The sequence below is a fragment of the Salvelinus alpinus genome, chromosome 29, assembly GCF_045679555.1.
Source record: "Salvelinus alpinus chromosome 29, SLU_Salpinus.1, whole genome shotgun sequence".
Taxonomy (NCBI): domain Eukaryota; kingdom Metazoa; phylum Chordata; class Actinopteri; order Salmoniformes; family Salmonidae; genus Salvelinus; species Salvelinus alpinus.
Window position 1 is genome coordinate 45563150 of NC_092114.1, and position 20403 is coordinate 45583552.

Below are 20403 nucleotides of genomic sequence, written 5' to 3' on the forward strand. Positions count from 1 at the left end.
AGGCGCACAGGCAAAAATAACATACACATACTGCACTATCCTTGAAATAGAACAGCAAACAAAGCAACCCACACACACCGGACATAACAGATACTTTTACACACATCCTCACTGCATCGCTTGAGACATACCCACACTCGTTTTCGAATACACAAACAAACACACACACTTCTACTAAACACACTAGTGAACCAGAGAGAACACGTCCAATGATAGAGGACACTATGAGTGAGATTTGAGTCACATATATTCCTGTATACATCAATGACAATAACACAGAGATTACAACATGTGCATGTGTGTGAAGAGAAAGGCATGATTATGCATGTGCCGTAGCTCATGTATTAACCATAACCAAATGTATGTAATTTAAAAAATGTAATTACATTTGTTTTACCTTTTATTTAACTAGGCAAGTCAGTTCAGAACAAATTCATATTTACAATGCCGGCCAAACCCAGACGACGCTGGGCCAATTGTGCGCCGCCTATGGGACTTCCAGTCACGGCCAGATGTGATACAGCCTGGATTCGAACCAGGGACAGTAGTGACGCCTCTTGCAATGAGATGCAGTGCCTTAGACCGCTGCACCGCTCGGGAGCCCAGAGGGGAGGCGAATTAGGTCAGCAGTTTGGGAGTTGCAATCTATGCAAAACACAATGACACAAACTTCTTGTCTTGTATGTCAAATAATACTATTAGCTTTTCTGTAAAATGGGCTGCTTTTAGGTTAGTCTTTTGGCTTGGCAAAGGTGGGACTTCTTCCATCAAGGCTCCCCAGCCCTATATGGCTTACTAACAAGAATTCTTCTTCCATCCATGCCTTGAGGTAGTGGCCTCCTGTCCATTCCACTTATTTGACTTTCAAGCTCTAAAGACTTCCCCTATCATATTTGTAATAGAACTTTCACTTGAAGTTGTCCCCCTTCAATATAACCGGACACATTAAACTTCTGGAGGCAGCAGTGGCTGCCTGCTGCCGTTGAAGGAGGTCAAATTACATTTAGTCATTTTGAATGTGCAAAGCACTGGAGAGAGATTTCAATTTCTTTAGATGTTCTCATTACAGAGACGACGGCTGCCAAAGGGTCTCAGACCTTCCTATAATTACAGCTTCAATAGGCAAATTCTCAATTATAACAGAATACCTAATTATTACATCCATATTCAGAATTGGCCCCCTTGATAGATACACTAAAAAGCACTCCCATCCAATGAACTCGAGGAGAGCTTCCGTTCCGCTGCCTGTTCATGTGACTGCATTGTTGTAAAATACTCAGCAGTATTACAGCAAAGACATGGCTTAAGGCCTGTAGGGGGATGTTAAGACAACAAGATATGTGACCCGATTCAGGAAACTAGGCGTATGTCGCAACTCACGACTTCACAGGAGAGCCGTTTGAACGTTTAAAAAAATATTGGGCGGAAGTGCCTTCTCGAACATGTGAACTTTCATGTGCCTTAATGACAAACTTGTATGCCATCTGCAAATACGAATACAATTGTTATATTACGGGCCTTGTTGGTTAAGCCACAGAAAAAGCAACCTTCCCACTAGACATGATTGGCTGAGATAATGAGTGGGCTGGACATGCCGAGAGTGTGCTGACGTTATTATTCGTATGCTGACGTTATTATTCGTAACCCAGAGCTGTTTGCTTTGCTAGTTACAGCCTAATGTTAGCTGGTTGGTTAACTCCCAGCATATTCATGCAGTGTAGTAATGACATGATTTGGCACTATGTTCATTGTTGCTTAACTAGCTAAAGTTAGCTGCCTGGCTCGTTAGCTAACGTGTGATTTTACACATTGTTTACCTAACTAGGTTCATTGTTTACCTAGCTAGCTACATGTTTTAAGCTAAAGTGTACTGTTAGCTAGCTAGCTAACATTATCTGGCTGGCTCCCTAGCTGACGTTGTTATTCGTATCCCACAGCTGTTTGCTTCGCTAGTTAGAGCCTAATGTTACCTAGCTAACATTGAACCTGAATGGGTAGCTCCCAGCATATTCATGCAGTGTAGTAACAACATGATTTGGCACTATGTTCATTGTTGTTTAACTAGCTAACGTTAGCCTGGTCTAAGGCACTGCTTCGCAGTGCTAGCTGTGCCACTAAAGATCCTGGTTCAAGTCCAGGCTCTGTCGCAGCCAGGCCGCGACCGGGAGACTCATGGGGCGGCGCACAATTGGCCCAGCGTCATCCGGGTTAGGGGAGGGTTTGGCCAGCAGTGATGTTCTTGTCTCAAAGTGCACTAGCAACTCCTGTGGCGGGCCGGGCGTATGCATGCTGACACAGTTGCCAGGTGTACGATGTTTCCTTCGACACATTGGTGAGGCTGGCTTCCGTATTAAGCGAGCAGTATGTTAAGAAGCTTGGCTGGGATGTGTTTCGGAAGACGCATGGTACTCGACCTTCGCCTCCGTACAGGAGTTGCAGCGATGGGACAAGACTGTAACTACCAATAGGATACCACGAAATTGAGGAGAAAAAGTGGTAAAAAATAATAAACTAGCTAACGTTAGCTGGCTGGCTCGTTAGCTAATGTTACGTGTGTGATTTTACATGTTGTTTACCTAGCTAGGTTCATTGTTTACCTAGCTAGCTACATGTCTTAAGCTAAAAAGTGTACATCACGTGTTGAATATGGTCGGTGTTAGTAAATGTCTGCAAAGAAGCGTAATGAAATTGTTGCCAGCAGAGCTGGTTAGGCTGTTTTCATGTTATCCATAGGTGTACAAATCATCGGCCAGAGCGTCAAGTGTGCGCTCTGAACGCTCCGAGGGCGAAACAAGATGGGTGGGGCTAAAGCTTTCAGAGGGTGTGAACGATGCTGAATGGGTGTAGACATAGAAGAGCTCTTCACTAGATTTCAAAATATTCAAAGGTCATTTTCTCAAAAGTTAGCTAACAAGTTTGTCAACTTTCAAAGCAGAATTACTTTCCCATTGTTCCTCAACAATACACTATGATATACCATTTTGTAGCTCTGAGTCTCTACTTTTATCCAATGTAAAAAACACAATTTCAAATTTTGCTACATAAGACCAAATCCAGGTGGTGAGTCACATATGACAAAGCACAGCCTTGTGACTAAGTGCTTTTTCCCACCAAAAATGTTCAATTGCGAAGTATAGTTATCTTTTGAAGAGGTACTGGCTAACAAAAACTACAGACCCAATCTTCACACCAGAGAGGTTTTCTTATCGACAAAAGATAACGTATTTTCCAGGCCCTGCAGCAAAGTCCATGACAAGATACTATGGCCAGTGACCATCCATTTATCAATGACTTTTATATTTTTCTACATGGGGAACAATTTGCTTCACAAGAGCAATGCAATTTCCTGGCAGCAACCTAACAACACTGGTAGCATAACACACTCCAGAGACGAACTGGCCATAGAGCAGTACTGGCAAATGCCAGAAGGGCTGGTCCATCTTAAGCTTATTTGGGCCTGTCTAAATTGGGGGTTTTGTGCAGAATTATCATTATTTGGCTATTAATGGGGGGGCCTTGAGGGGGGGGGGGGGGGGGCAGATGTGGGGGCCTAAAGTTAAATAATGGGCCGGTGTGTTAGAAATGCCCGTGCCAATTTCTAGTACGTCCCTGCTCATACCACTACTAGCATAATGTACCATACACTGTAGTGGAACTTAGAGGAGGCGGCTCAGGCTGAGAGCTGGAAGGACTCCTCTGTAGGAGTATTTGTATTCAAATCATTGAGTCTGAAATTGGTTCTACCTGTCTGGATCAGGGCTATCTCCTGTGGGTTTACAGAGCCGGCTAAGTGCAGCCTCTATAACCTTGGAGCGCCTGGAATACTAATGACTTTTGATGGCATGTGAAGGGGCCTTGTGTGTTCTCTCTGTGTTCATCTGAAGAAGGCATGCACTAACTTTCAGATTAGTCCCATGACACTTCCCCAGTAGGGCTCTTGATATGAACAGAGAGAAAATACACAGTGGTTGTGTCCCAAATGGCATCATGTTACTCAAGAGCTCTCTCCCTCATTATTGAGTGGAATTTTCATGGTGGGCATTGGGTGTATTTCAAATGGCACCCTATTCCCTATATAGTGCACTACAATATATAGGGAATAGGGTGCCATTTGAAACACACCAATCTTATGAACCTCTTAGAGAGAAAGAGCTTTCCATACAAGAGATACGCCTCTTCTCTATAGTCTACGACGTGACCAGTCTTCTCATCAATCTATAGCTGGATCATGTCTCAAGAAGTCCCATTATTGTATAATACAGTAACTGGAAATACACTACATGATCAATCATCGAACATCTCATTCCAAAATCATGGGCATTAATATGGAGTTGGTCCCCCTTTGCTGCTATAACACTCTTCTGGGAAGGCTTTCCACTAGATGTTGTAACAGTGCTGCAGGGACTTGCTTCCATTCAGCCACAAGAGCATTAGTGAAGTCAGGCACTAATGTTGGGCGATTAGGCCTGGCTCGCAGTCGGCGTTCCAATTCATCCCAAAGGTGTTTGATGGGGTTGAGGTCAGGGCTCTGTGCAGGCCAGTCAAGTTCTTCCACACTGATCTCACAAACAATTTCTGTATGGACCTTGCTTTGTGCATGGGGGCATTGTCATGCTGAAACAGGAAAGGGCCTTCACCAAACTGTTGTCACAAAGTTGAAAGCACAGAATCGTCTAGAATGTCATTGTATGCTGTATCGTTAACATTTCCCTTCAAAATTAAATAAAGTTTAAAAATGTAAAAAATGTAATACCATTTTTTATATCGTCCGATTAATCGGTATCGGCTTTTTTTGGTCCTCCAATAATCGGTATCGGCGTTGAAAAATCATAATCGGTCGACCTCTACCCAAAACCCTGACAAACTTTTACAGATGCACAATCCAGAGCATCCTGTCAGGGTGTATCACAGCCTGGTACGGCAACTACACCGCCCTCAACCACAAGGCTCTCCAGAGGGTGGTGCGGTCTGCACAACGCATCACCGGGGGGCAAATTACCTGCCCTCCATGACACCTACAGCACCCGATGTCACAGGAAGGCCAAAAAGATCATCAAGAACAACAACCACACGAGCCACTGCCTGTTCAAACCACTATCATCCAGAGGTCAGCAAGGTCAGTACAGGTGCATCAAAGCTGTGACCGAGAGATTGAAAAACAGCTTCTATCTCAAGGACATCAGTCTACTAAACAGCAATCACTAACTCAGAGAGGCTGCTGCCTACATTGAGTCCCAATTACTGGACACTTTAAAAAATGGATCACTAATCACTGTAAACAATGCCACTTTAATGTTTAATGTTAACGTATCTTACATTACTCATATCACATGTATATACAGTATTTTATACCATCTACTGCACCTTGCCTATGCCGCTCAGCAATCGCTCATCCATATACTTATATGTACATATTCTCATTCACCCCTTTAGATTTGTGTGTATTAGATAGTTGTTGGAGAATTGTTAGATTACTTGTTAGATATTACTGCAATGTCGGAACTAGAAGCACAAGCATTTCGCTACACTCACATTAATATCTGCTAACCATGTGTACGTGACCAATACAATTTGATTTGACTCGTTTTTTTATCAAATAGGGCCATCATCTGTATACCACCCTTACCTTGTTACAACACAAATTATTGGCTCAAACACATTAAGGAAAGAAATTCCACAAATGAACTTTTAACAAGGAATACCTGTTAATTTAAATGCATTCTAGGTGACGACCTCATGAAGCTGGTTGAGAGAATGCCAAGAGTGTGCAAAGCTGTCATCAAGGCAAAGGATGGCTACTTTGAAGAATCTCAAATATAAAATATATTTTGAGTAGTTACACTTTTTGGTTACTACATGATTCCATGTGTGTTATTTCATAGTTTTGATGTCTTAACTATTATTCTACAATGTAGAATAAAGAAAAACCCTGGAATGAGTAGGTGTGTCCTTACTTTTGACTGGTACTGTACATATCTATCTCAATTCCCCCTCCACATCGGCTAGGTACTGGTACTGTCACGCCCTGGCCTTAGTTATCTTTGTTTTCTTTATTATTTTAGTTAGGTCAGGGTGTGACATGGGGGATGTATGTATTTTGTATTGTCTAGGGTTTTTTGTATGTTTATGGGGCAGTGTCTAGTCTAGGGGATTGTATGTCTATGGTTGCCTAGATTGGTTCTCAATTAGAGACAGCCGTCTATCGTTGTCTCTGATTGGGAGCCATATTTAGGCAGCCATATTCATTAGGTAATTTGTGGGTGATTGTCTATGTCTATGTGTAAGTTGCCAGTGTCTGCACTTATTGTTTGTATAGCTTCACGGTCGTCGGTTTGTTGTTTTTGTTTAGTGTGTAAAGTGTTGTTCGTTTCCTCTTCTAATAAAAAGAAGATATAGTTATCACGCAGCGCCTTGGTCCTCCTCTCTTTCACGTAACGACGATCGTGACAGGTACCCCGTGTATATATAAGTTATTGTTACTCATAATGTATTTTGCTTTATATTGGCCAGGTCGCAGTTCTAAATGAGAACTTGTTCTCAACTGGCCTACCTGGTTAAATAAAGGTGAAATAAAAAAAAAATATATTTTTTTTATTATATTATATATTTTTTCTATGCATTGTTGGGAAGAATTTCACTGTTAGTCTACACCTGTTGTTTACAAAGCATGTGACAAGTAACGTTTTATTTGATTTCAAGAATGAAAGCTAATTAACTCTGCTGGATTTGCGCTGGATTTTGTATTCTCCTGATTCGGAGCACCTCCCTACCTAGCTTGTCGACGTGCTGGAGTTTTCCTAACTGGTTTGTGTTTCTTAAAGAAGTTAAGAGTTTTATCACAAGCGCCATCGGCAATACATATGACTGCAGGGTTTCAGCGTTGGTTACTGGTGACTAATTCCAGCAACTTTGGTTCCTTATATATACAGTGGGGAGAACAAGTATTTGATACACTGCCGATTTTGCAGGTTTTCCTACTTACAAAGCATGTAGAGGTCTGTCATTTTTATCATAGGTACACTTCAACTGTGAGAGACGGAATCTACAATAAAAATCCAGAAAATCACATTGTATGATTTTTAAGTAATTAATTTGCATTTTATTGCATGACATAAGTATTTGATCACCTACCAACCAGTAAGAATTCCGGCTCTCACAGACCTGTTAGTTTTTCTTTAAGAAGCCCTCCTGTTCTCCACTCATTACCTGTATTAACTGCACCTGTTTGAACTCGTTACCTGTATAAAAGACACCTGTCCACACACTCAATCAAACAGACTCCAACCTCTCCACAATGGCCAAGACCAGAGAGCTGTGTAAGGACATCAGGGATAAATTGTAGACCTGTACAAGGCTGGGATGGGCTACAGGACAATAGCCAAGCAGCTTGGTGAGAAGGCAACAACTGTTGGCACAATTATTAGAAAATGGAAGAAGTTCAAGATGACGGTCAATCACCCTCGGTCTGGGGCTCCATGCAAGATCTCACCTCGTGGGGCATCAATGATCATGAGGAATGTGAGGGATCAGCCCAGAACTACACGGCAGGACCTGGTCAATGACCTGAAGAGAGCTGGGACCACAGTCTCAAAGAAAACCATTAGTAACACACTACGCCGTCATGGATTAAAATCCTGCAGCGCACGCAAGGTCCCCCTGCTCAAGCCAGCGCATGTCCAGGCCCGTCTGAAGTTTGCCAATGACCATCTGGATGATCCAGAGGAGGAATGGGAGAAGGTCATGTGGTCTGATGAGACAAAAATAGAGCTTTTTGCTCTAAACTCCACTCGCCGTGTTTGGAGGAATAGAAGGATGAGTACAACCCCAAGAACACCATCCCAACCGTGAACCATGGAGGTGGAAACATCATTCTTTGGGGATGCTTTTCTGCAAAGGGGACAGGACGACTGCACCGTATTGAGGGGAGGATGGATGGGGCCATGTATCGCGAGATCTTGACCAACAACCTCCTTCCCTCAGTAAGAGCATTGAAGATGGGTCGTGGCTGGGTCTTCCAGCATGACAACGACCCGAAACACACAGCCAGGGCAACTAAGGAGTGGCTCCGTAAGAAGCATCTCAAGGTCCTGGAGTGGCCTAGCCAGTCTCCAGACCTGAACCCAATAGAAAATCTTTGGAGGGAGCCGAAAGTCCGTATTGCCCAGCGACAGCCCCGAAACCTGAAGGATCTGGAGAAGGTCTGTATGGAGGAGTGGGCCAAAATCCCTGCTGCAGTGTGTGCAAACCTGGTCAAGAACTACAGGAAACATATGATCTCTGTAATTGCAAACTAAGGTTTCTGTACCAAATATTCAGTTCTGCTTTTCTGATGTATCAAATACTTATGTCATGCAATAAAATGCAAATTAATTACTTAAAAATCATACAATGTGATTTTCTGGATTTTTGTTTTAGATTCCTTCTCTCACAGTTGAAGTGTACCTATGATAAAAATTACAGACCTCTACATGCTTTGTAAGTAGGAAAACCTGCAAAATTGTCAGTGTATCAAATACTTGTTCTCCCCACTGTATATACACACTGCTCAAAAAAATAAAGGGAACACTAAAATAACACATCCTAGATCTGAATGAATGAAATATTCTTATTAAATACTTTTTTCTTTACATTTACATTTTACATTTTAGTCATTTAGCAGACGCTCTTATCCAGAGCGACTTACAGTAGATAGTTGAATGTGCTGACAACAAAATCACACAAAAATTATCAATGGAAATCAAATGTATCAACCCATGGAGGTCTGGATTTGGAGTCACACTCAAAATTAAAGTGGAAAACCACACTACAGGCTGATCCAACTTTGATGTAATGTCCTTAAAACAAGTCAAAATTAGGCTCAGTAGTGTGTGTGGCCTCCACGTGCCTGTATGACCTCCCTACAACGCCTGGGCATGCTCCTGATGAGGTGGCGGATGGTCTCCTGAGGGATCTCCTCCCAGACCTGGACTAAAGCATCCGCCAACTCCTGGACAGTCTGTGGTGCAACGTGGCATTGGTGGATGGAGCAAGACATGATGTCCCAGATGTGCTCAATTGGATTCAGGTCTGGGGAACAGTCCATAGCATCAATGCCTTCCTCTTGCAGGAACTGCTGACACACTCCAGCCACATGAGGTCTAGCATTGTCTTGCATTAGGAGGAACCCAGTGCCAACCGCACCAGCATATGGTCTCACAAGGGGTCTGGGGATCTCATCTCGGTACCTAATGGCAGTCAAGCTACCTCTGGCGAGCACATGGAGGTGCACACGCTGTGCGGCCCCCCAAAGAAATGCCACCCCACACCATGACTGACCCACCGCCAAACCGGTCATGCTGGAGGATGTTGCAGGCAGAAGAACGTTCTCCACGGCGTCTCCAGACTCTGTCACGTCTGTCACATGTGCTCAGTGTGAACCTGCTTTCATCTGAAGAGCACAGGGTGCCAGTGGCGAATTTGCCAATCTTGGTGTTCTCTGGCAAATGCCAAACGTCCTGCACGGTGTTGGGCTGTAAGCACAACCCCCACCTGTGGACGTCGGGCCCTCATACCACCCTCATGGAGTCTGTTTCTGACCGTTTGAGCAGACACATGCACATTTGTGGCCTGCTGGAGGTCATTTTGCAGGGCTCTGGCAGTGCTCCTCCTTGCACAAAGGCGGAGGTAGCGGTCCTGCTGCTGGGTTGTTGCCCTCCTACGGCCTCCTCCACGTCTCCTGATGTACTGGCCTGTCTCCTGGTAGCGCCTCCATGCTCTGGACACTACGCTGACAGACACAGCAAACCTTGCCACAGCTCGCATTGATGTGCCATCCTGGATGAGCTGCACTACCTGAGCCACTTGTGTGGGTTGTAGACTCCGTCTCATGCTACCACTAGAGTGAAAGCACCGCCAGCATTCAAAAGTGACCAAAACATCAGCCAGGAAGCATAGGAACTGAGAAGTGGTCTGTGGTCACCACCTGCAGAACCACTCCTTTATTGGGGGTGTCTTGCTAATTGCCTATAATTTCCACCTGTTGTCTATTCCATTTGCACAACAGCATGTGAAATTTATTGTCAATCAGTGTTGCTTCCTAAGTGGAAAGTTTGATTTCACAGAAGTGTGATTGACTTGGAGTTACATTGTGTTGTTTAAGTGTTCCCTTTATTTTTTTGAGCAGTGTATATATATATATATATATATATATATATATATATATATATATATACATACACATACAGTTGAAGTCGGAAGTTTACATACTCCTTAGCCAAATACATTTAAACTCCGTTTTTCAAAATTCCTGACATTTAATCCTAGCAAAAATTCCCTGTCTAAGGTCAGTTAGGATCACCACTTTATTTTAAGAATGTGAAACGTCAGAATAATAGTAGAGAGAATTATTAATTTCAGCTTTTATTTCTTTCATCATATGCCCAGAGGGTCAAAAGTTTACAAACAATCAATTAGTATTTGGTAGCATTGCCTTTTAATTGTTCAACTTGGGTCAAACATTTTGGTAGCCTTCAACAAGCTTCCCACAATAAAATTGGGTGAACTTTGGCCCATTGCTCCTGACAGAGCTGGTGTAACTGAGTCAGGTTTTTAGGCCTCCTTGCTCGCACACGCCTTTTCAGTTCTGCCCACACATTTTCTATAGGATTGAGGTCAGGGCTTTGTGATGGCCACTCCAATACCTTGACTTTGTTGGCCTTAAACCATTTTGCCACAACTTTGGAAGTATGCTTGGTGTCATTGTCCATTTGGAAGACTCAATTGCGACCAAGCTTTAACTTCCTGACTGATGTCTTGAGATGTTGCTTCAATATATCCACATCATTTTCATTCCTCCTGATGCAATCTATTTGGTGAAGCGCACCAGTCCCTCCTGCAACAAAGCACCCCCACAGTATGATGCTGCCACCCCTGTGCTTCACGGTTGGTATGGTGTTCTTCGGCTTGCATGCCTCCCCTTTTTTCCTCCAAACATAACGATGGTCATTATTGCCAAACAGTTATATTTTTGTTTCATCAGACCAGAGGACATTTCTCCAAAAAAGGACTCGTTTTACTGTGGATATAGATAATTTTGTACCTGTTTCCTCCAGCATCTTCACAAGGTCCTTTGCTGTTGTTCTGGGATTGATTTGCACATTTCGCACCAAAGTACGTTCATCTCTAGGAGACAGAACGCGTCTCCTTCCTGAGCCGTATGACGGATGCGTGGTCCAATGGTGTTTATACTTGCGTACTATTGTTTGTACAGATGATTGTGGTACCTTCAGGTGTTTGGAAATTGCTCCCACGGATGAACCAGACTTGTGGAGGTTTACAATATTTTTCTGAGGTCTTGGCTGATTTCTTCTGATTTTCCCATGATGTCAGGCAAAGAGGCACTGAGTTTGAAGGTAGGCCTTGAAATACATCCACAGGTACACCTCCAAATGACTCAAATGACGTCAATTAGCCTATCAGAAGCTTCTAAAGCCATGACATCATTTTCTGGAATATTCCAAGCTGTTTAAATGCACAGTCAACTTAGTGTATGTAAACTTCTGACCCACTGGAATTGTGATACAGTGAATTATAAGTGAAATAATCTGTCTGTAAACAATTGTTGGAAAAATTACTTGGGTCATGCACAAAGTAGATGTCCTAACCCACTTGCCAAAACTATAGTTTGTTAACAAGACATTTGTGGAGTGGTTGAAAACGAGTTTTGATGACTCCAACCTAAGTGAATGTAAACTTCCGATTTCAACTGTACAGTCGTGGCCAAAAGTTTTAAGAATGACACAAATATATATTTTCACAAAGTCTGCTGCCTCAGTTTGTATGATGGCAATTTGCCCCAGAATATACTCCAGAATGTTATGAAGAGTGATCAGATGAATTGCAAAGTCCCTCTTTGCCATGCAAATGAACTGAATCCCCAAAAAACATTTCCACTGCATTTCAGCCCTGCCACAAAAGGATCAGCTGACATCATGTCAGTAATTATCTCGTTAAGACAGGTTTGAGTGTTGATGAGGACAAGGCTGGAGATCACTCTGTCATGCTGATTGAGTTCGAATAACAAGCTGGAAGCTTCAAAAGGAGGGTGGTGCTTGGAATCATTGTTCTTCCCCTGTCAACCATGGCTACCTGCAAGGAAACATGTGTCGTCATCATTGCTTTGCACAAGGGCTTCACAGGCAAGGATATTGCTGCCAGGAAGATTGCACCTAATTCAACCATTTATCGGATCATCAAGATCTTCAAGGAGAGCGGTTCAATTGTTGTGAAGAAGGCTTCAGAGCGCCCAAGAAAGTCCAGCAAGCGCGAGAACTGTCTCCTAAAGTTGATTCAGCGACGGGATTGGGGCACCACCTGTACAGAGCTTGCTCAGGAATGGCAGCAGGCAGGTGTGAGTGCATCTGCACGCACAGTGAGGCAAAGACTTTTGGAGGATGGCCTGGGGTCAAGAAGGGCAGCAAAGAAGCCACTTCTCTCCAGGAAAAACATCAGGGACAGACTGATATTCCCGAAAAGGTACAGGGATTGGACTGCTGAGGACTGGGGTAAAGTCATTTTCTCTGATGAATCCCCTTTCCAATTGTTTGGGGCATCCGGAAAAAAGCTTGTCCGGAGAAGACAAGGTGAGCGCTACCATCAGTCCTGTGTCATGCCAACAGTAAAGCATCCTGAGACCATTCATGTGTGGGGTTGCTTCTCAGCCAAGGGAGTGGGCTCACTCACAATTTTGCCTAAGAACACAGCCATGAATAAAGAATGGTACCAACACATCCTCCGAGAGCAACTTCTCCCAACCATCCAGGAACAGTTTGGTGACAAACAATGCCTTTTCCAGCATGATTGGAGCACCTTGCCATAAGGCAAAAGTGATTACTAAGTGGCTCGGGGAACAAAACATCAATATTGTGGGTCCATGGCCAGGAAACTCCCCAGACCTTATTCCCATTGAGAACTTGTGGTCAATCCTCAAGAGGCGGGTGGTCAAACAAAAACCCACAAATTCTGACAAACTCCAAGCCTGTATTAAGCAAGAATGGGCTGCCATCAGTCAGGATGTGGCCCAGAAGTTAATTGACAGCATGCCATGGCGGATTGCAGAGGTCTTGAAAAAGAAGCGTCAACACTGCAAATATTGACTCTTTGCATCAACTTCATGTAATTGTCAATAAAAGCCTTTGACACTTATGAAATGCTTGTAATTATACTTAAGTATACCATAGTAACATCTGACAAAAATATCTAAAGACACTGAAGCAGCAAACTTTGTGGAAATTAATATTTGTGTCATTCTCAAAACTTTTGGCCACGACTGTATATATAGTAAAGACACCAAGAGACAACAAAAATACTATTTACACACTATTCATATATACATTCTTATTTCAGTTCAATTAGATCTTTAGAAAGATGAGAGGTGCAGTGATACAAGATGTTTTTTAAAGCTAAACTTGCTTTTTGCCTGAGTAACCTCCGGTGGTAGAGTATTCCACGATGACATGGCTCTATACATAACTGAGCGCTGCAATAAATCTGTTTTTGGTTTGGGTACTGTGAAGAAACCCATAGTGGCGTGTCTGGTGGGTTATGCATGTCTGTTTGAAGTGTATGCAAATATACAAGTGGTTAGGCATTTTCAACACACAAATGTTTCTTGAAAAGACTAGAAGAGAAGTAGAAAATGTATCCTAAACCCTCAACCATGAAAGATTATCATGCATGTAGTTGATGTTAGTTCTGCGTGTGCAGTTAAGGGCAAGGCATGCTGCTTTGTGCGATGTGCAAGGGTACGAGGTGACTAGGCAACAGGATAGACAATAAACAGTAACAGCAGCGTATGTGATGTCTTTCGTCTCTGACTCATTGAAGTAGAAGTCCTCATCCAAATTGAGGTTAGTTATAGCTGTTCTGATGTCCAGAAGCTCTTTTCGGTCATAGGAAACAATGGCGGAAACATGTTAAAAAAGAGTTAAGATCAACTCAAAAAAAATACACAAAATAGCACAATTGATCAGGAGCCCGTAAAACAGCTGCTATTCTCTCCAGCACCATTCTCTTTTTCATTCACTTTGGAATCAGTGTCGCTCACAGATTCCCATTCAGCACTATAGCCATCAACTACAAGGCAGGAAATAAATAAATATATAATGCAGTTTGAGACAGTTGTGTGTCACGGTGGCATGACGAATGTTGAAAAGAACAAATTGAATGTCAGTGAGTAAGATGCATTTGTATGCAAACTTGGCGAGACTGTTCAGTGAGCAAGCCAGACAGACAGCCTTGCATGTAATCAGCTAGAAAATCCACTTGTGTCTCACGCGTTGCGCTGCACAGTATTGCATAGGGCCAGGCCTCTGCTATTGTCTCCGAGCACTGGTCCACATGAATAACCCTGCGTGTCCACATTAGCACGGGTCACCTCCCATAAGTATAATCTCTCCAGAAACAGCAGCACATTCGCCAAATAACTTTAATTTCCACAAAAGCTCACTGCCTCACTCTCCCTCCCTGTCTTTGGGCTCTCAATCATTCTCAAAATATCCTCTGCCTCACTCTACCTTCTTGGCACACTTTCCATTATTCTACCAGGACTCCATATTCTCCATCACTACTCCCCACCCCTTTCTTTCAATACCGTTCTCCACATTTTTCCTCTTCTCCATCTCTATTTGTCTCCCTCTGTGTGTTTATCTATCTATCATCTTCCCTATAAATAATCTCACAGAGAAGATCAGAAACCTCTCTACCCAAAGTGTGTTGGGGCTCCCCTCTCCTCCGCCACCACACAGTGCCACCACCTCTGAGTTGCTGGTCCTCCACCCACACATCTTCAGTGGGGCGGTTGAGTAAGACAGCAGCTCCGCTCCACATTGATCATGAGGAGCCCCCACGCCTCTTACTCTCAGGGAAGCTATTTGTCAAGGTGATAATTTATTTTGTAACAACCAGGCAGGCAGGGAGGGTTGCAAGCAGGCAGTGTTTTCTTTATTTGGTTTGGAGGCCTGACAGACTCAATTTCAGGTCTCAAATCGGGTTCACAATACGTCGTACAATGAACGCACATAGCGCAATAACACACTGAGGTTCCACCTTTCATCTTGTTTAGGAGGCAATGGTAGGCCGATTTTACAGTAAGGTGGGCAACATTTTCACACCATGGGTTCCTTGCTATTCCCTCCCACACCTGTGCAAATGACCTGCATGCCCTGATCTCCTGCTAAGTTATGATCCTTAGGAGCGACATTGAGTGATTGAAAGCCACATTATTGTTTTGATCATGTTGAACATCCAATTAAGACGCTACAGTTTGTGGCTGTGTCCCAAATGGCACCCTCTCCCCTACATAGTGCACTACTTTTTTGTACTATATAGGGAATGGGATGCCATTTGGGACTCAGATTGTGTCACTGGCAAGGCCAACACCACTCACATGCGCTCCTCAAGATGTTCCACATCTCCCCTCTCTAATTGGCAGATGGCCTCAGATGCGAGATGATTTAATGGCCTGCGTGTGTGTTTTTTCCTGCTTCAGTCAGCCATTAGCAGGGACATTTTTAACGAGTTGGCTTAGGCTTGCCGCTGTGAGCGGAAGCTGGGAGCAACTCTTTCTAAAGGAGATGGAGGTAGATAACTGTGCTGCAACTCTGACTGCTGCAATCAGGGCACTTCTTGTATCTCCAACTTTTGTTACGGTATCCCAGTCTTTCCTTTTCAAACTAGTCTTCTTTTTTAAAGTGGTGCTGGAGTGGCCTAAAGCCAAAAATAAAAAATATATTCATATAAATGTTATATTAAGGTGCTGATGTGCCAACACTTGATGAATGATTAGACCATACAATGCCTAGGCGTACTCCTCACGCTGTGCAAGTCATTCTGGATAGAACACAAGCCAAATTAATAATGAACAATGATAGATAATACTAATACAGAATGTGACGCTCACAAACCTGCAAAATCCTCACAGCACTTTGAACATGCACTAGCAATGCTAATGAGTCTCATCTAATATACCTCTCCTCTATTCAGATTCTCACTGACATACTTAATTGCTATCGCAACCAGAGCTGGTTGGAATTTTTATGAGGCGTTCGTTTGCACTGTTTGTTGTGTGATTGAGATACCTCGATTATAAAAAACTGTCTGTAAGCCTCACATGCCCAGAATCCTTAATTGATTATCTTTCAGATGCATTCAAACAACTTTATCCTATGTAATTATCTTTGTGCACCTTTCATTCTGGGCATGTGTCCCAAATGAGACCCTATATATTGTGTACTACTTTTTATCAGAGCCCTATGGGCCCTGGTCAAAAGTAATGCACTATAAAGGGAATAGGGTGCCATTTGGGGTACAACCTGGGTTTTGGAGGTGAATGATGAAACAGGAGCAGATGGGGGGTGGTAATGAGATGCACACAAAAAAAGGAATTGAGGGGGACAGGCTGGCCATAGAGACAGTAGAAAAATAAGAGAGAGGGAGGAAAATAACCAAGTATGAAATCGAGAGAGGCCATACAGGGGAGAGGCCAGTGTCTGAGGTGAATATAAATGGGCGAAAGGAGGAGGAAAACAAATAGAGAGAAAAAGAAAGAGAGAGCAAACGAGAGAGAGAGCAAGAGGTAGGGTGAGGGGAGAAGATAAAACAATGTGAGAATGATGGATTCAATGTAAAATAAAGAGAGGACAAAGGCACCAGATACCCAATCGATCTCTGCTGCAGAGGTATTGAGTTAGAGGCATGGAGACGCTTACCTACAGTATTGTAACCTACTGTAGTAGGATGGAAGGGGGACAAAGATGGCAGACAATATCAGAATGGATTGCACTCAAATGCGTAGGATTGTGTAAAATGGAGAGAGAGAGAGAGAGAGAGAGAGAGAGAGAGAGAGAGAGAGAGAGAGAGAGAGAGAGAGAGATGGGGTTCATTGAAGACAGATACGAGTCATGGTTGAGGAAGAGATGGACAGTGAGAACTGAGTTGGCCATATTAAATATTCATATAGAACACCAGGGTACACGCTAACATGGTGGAAAGGAACATTACAATAACACAGCTGCCTGTTATTGGCTATTATACTGTGTGTCTATGTGTGTTATTGGCAATAGGCAAAATCCGTAATTCACTGTGGAAATAGCCTACAATTTGTGGAAGGGGAAAATAAAGTTATGGCATTAACATAAAGACTACTTTTTATGCTTATTTTAAAAAGGAACAGTGGGCATTTATCACACAATTGACAGAATGATTTATACATAGGCCTATCAGTTCACATTTGAATCCTGTAAAAGTCACACTTCATGATTTAAACTTGGATTATTTTTGTTTCACGTTTTTAGAAATTAGGGATGATCAATTCCTAATACTGACATCTGTCGTCAAATTAGGTCCACAGCAACAAATAAAACCAAGATGATAGTCTGTCCTACTGTATTACGCCCATATCTGTAGGCTAGTTTACTTACTGTAAATTTGAGCTGTTCCAATAGACGGCATGTCGGTCGTTGGCTCGCGTCAGGTGCAAATGTGAAAAGGCGAGCGCTATTAGACAGAGAGAAACGGTTGCGAGAGCCATAATCCCACTGTTCCTCGTTCTCTCTAGCCTACCTTCTTCGCTCTCAGTCCCTCCGTCCCAAACAGCAGGTCGCTGTCAACATCCCAGCGGTAACACAACCTAGTTGAAGTTTCCAGCGACGTTTGGAACGGACGAATACTTCTTCAGCACTAATTCCATTGCGACTACGAACCCCATTTCGGCATCCTCCCCAACCCTATGTTTACTTACTTTGCCTGCTGCGCACTTTGAAGTCACTGTGCTTTGAGTATTCCTTTTATGTTCCCTAATCCTCTCCACAGACTGAAAACAATAATGTTCAGAAGGAGAAGTGATAAGGCAAATTAGACCGCAATATTTGACAATGACAACTGAAGTCCCGTGTTGATGAAACGTTGCAAACCACCTCAATGTAGCCTCACATCAAGACAACCTTTCGTATTGGACAAGCACAGCTGGCGTTGAAATTCTATCATCAAAGTTCGTCAAAATTTGTTTACATTATCCTCCTGTTGGTAGGTTTCCTTTTTCTTTTGGACTGTAAATGTAATTGTCTACATTGTCATTTTAAATTAGTCTCAACTCAGTCAGTGTCCGTTGAGACTTTTAGGTTTCTACCTGCCGCCGCTTCCAGACTAGCCACACACTGCGCACCCGTTGACTCTACAATCCCGCCCTCTGATAGACAAGATGCGCTCGCTCTGTCCATCCAGCAGCCCCGCCCCACCACCACTGTGTGTGCGCGTGTGTTTGATGCGCGTGCGCATGTTTAATATCCTAAAGAAATTTTAATTAACCTGTTCAATTTCATCAATGGTGGATTGTAAAACCATGCTCTTGGCCAGTGAAGTAATTACTATTCATTTAACTATTTTAGTCATCACTGTGTTTGATTAAATATGCACATTCTCTAGGCTTGTTAAAACAGATTTTTATCATATCTTTGGTGTAACTTTCATAAAAGTGGTTTTGGTGATGTGAGACTTGATTTAGTCCCCTTAATGTGGGTGTCTATAAACTGTCCTTGAGTATAGCCTACTAAATAATGTGTACCTTGTGATTAGTTCTCACTGAAGTTCAAGTTTAGAATACTTCATTGTAGAAAATTCTAAATGCCAAAAGCACAGTAGGTCTACAGCCCTACTCTTTCCTACTCACACCCCTTCTCTCATGCCCACACACACAAACACACACACACACACACACACACACACACACACACACACACACACACACACACACACACACACACACACACTGTCTATTTTGCTCTCGTTTCCCTTCACTCACTCTCCCCCTCTGTTGTTTTTGTCAGTGATGACGCCTCTCTTGAGTGCCCTCCAGGCATGTTGCCGTGGTGACTGGGAAAGGGGGATGAAAGAGAAAGAGAGAGTAGGCTACTAACACTTTTCCCTAACTCTCCCTCTTCTCTGTCGTTGCCTCTGTCTGTTCTTACTATGCCAGATCACTTGCTACTACCATTTGTCATCCCTTCACCCCTCACTGCATCTCCTTGGCAAATCCCTCCATCTCTTCACCAACATTCTCTTTTGTATATTCTACACCTCATATTGTATATACTATCAATGACGATCCGAAAATATTGAAATGTATATATTTAAAATTCACATATTCCTATTTGAGAAACATGAACCCTATAGTAGCCCCTATACATGGAAGGGTAGGCCTATGTATGCGTGTGAGACTGTGAGTTTCTCAATGTAGGCTTTGTACGTACATAGTATGGGAGAAGGAGGCATGGTCTCTAGTGGATTTCTTCATGTCATCAATAATCAAATATGTTTAGATTTGATGTGTTGCGGATGTGCACATAGCATGTTTGTAACGTCCTGACCAGAGTTATGTGTTTTGCTTGTTTAGTGTTGGTCAGGACGTGAGCTGGGTGGGAATTCTATGTTGTGTGTCTAGTTTGTCTGTTTCTATGTCCAGCCTAATATGGTTCTCAATCAGAGGCAGATGGTAATCGTTGTCCCTGATTGAGAATCATATATAGGAGGCTTGTTTTGTGTTGGGATTTTGTGGGTGTTTGTTTCCTGTCTCTGTGATTGTCTGCACCAGATAGGTCTGTCTCGGTTTTTGCACATTTGTTATTTTGTATTGTTGTTTGTAGTGTTTCACTTGTTCTTTATTAAACATGTTTAACACTAGCCGCGCTGCACTTTGGTCCTCTCCTTCACCCCTGGAAGAAAACCGTTACAATGTTGTTCTTTCAACGATGCTAGACATTTGTAGCCTTACACTAGAGTAGGTTGTTACCTTGTTTACTCTATATGCATAATGATTAATTCATGAATGGTACCGGTATGGACACATTGATTATTTAGATCATATATCATCAATCTATCTCTTCGTATTCATATATCCTCATTGGCTTATTATTCATTTACTAACATAATTAATATACAGAGATTTTTTTTTTTATGTTGTGCTTTGTTTCTCATCCATTTTGTCCTATCTCTATTTACCACTCTATTTTTCTCTCTTTGTTTCTTTCATTTCTTATCTCACTAAATAATATTCATATTTTAAATTCAAACACCAAAGACCCACTTTGAATGAAGTGTTCACAGAATTCTGTGAATGAGGGGGATCCAAAATAAACACATTTAATGAGTGTAACCAACCATTATTCATAAGACAAACAACAATATTTGGTCAAAGAAAGTTTAGGGAGGAGGAGAGAGAAAGACAAAGGACACCATAACGTGGCTGTTATGATTATTGGCAATTAGGAGGATGGCAGGTCTGAACTCCAGGTGGGCCTTACTGCTCAAATCAAATCAAATGTATCACATGCGCCAAATACAACAGGTGTAGACCTTACTGTGAAATTCTTA

The 20403-nt window shown here is 42.7% G+C and overlaps 1 protein-coding gene across 2 annotated transcripts in view; it reads right to left on the minus strand.

The window, feature by feature from the left end:
- LOC139558820 (ephrin-A3-like) overlaps nt 1-18125 on the minus strand; it is an 86595-nt gene extending 68470 nt beyond the window's left edge. Inside the window, exon 1 of one of the 2 annotated variants that reach the window (XM_071374294.1) lies at nt 17457-18125. In XM_071374294.1, the coding sequence (XP_071230395.1) occupies nt 17457-17566 (110 nt within the window). In that variant the 5' untranslated portion in view covers nt 17567-18125. The remainder of the gene's footprint in view (nt 1-17456) is intronic. The other variant, XM_071374296.1, reaches the window with a different exon arrangement.
- Between the last annotated feature and the right edge of the window lie 2278 nt (nt 18126-20403).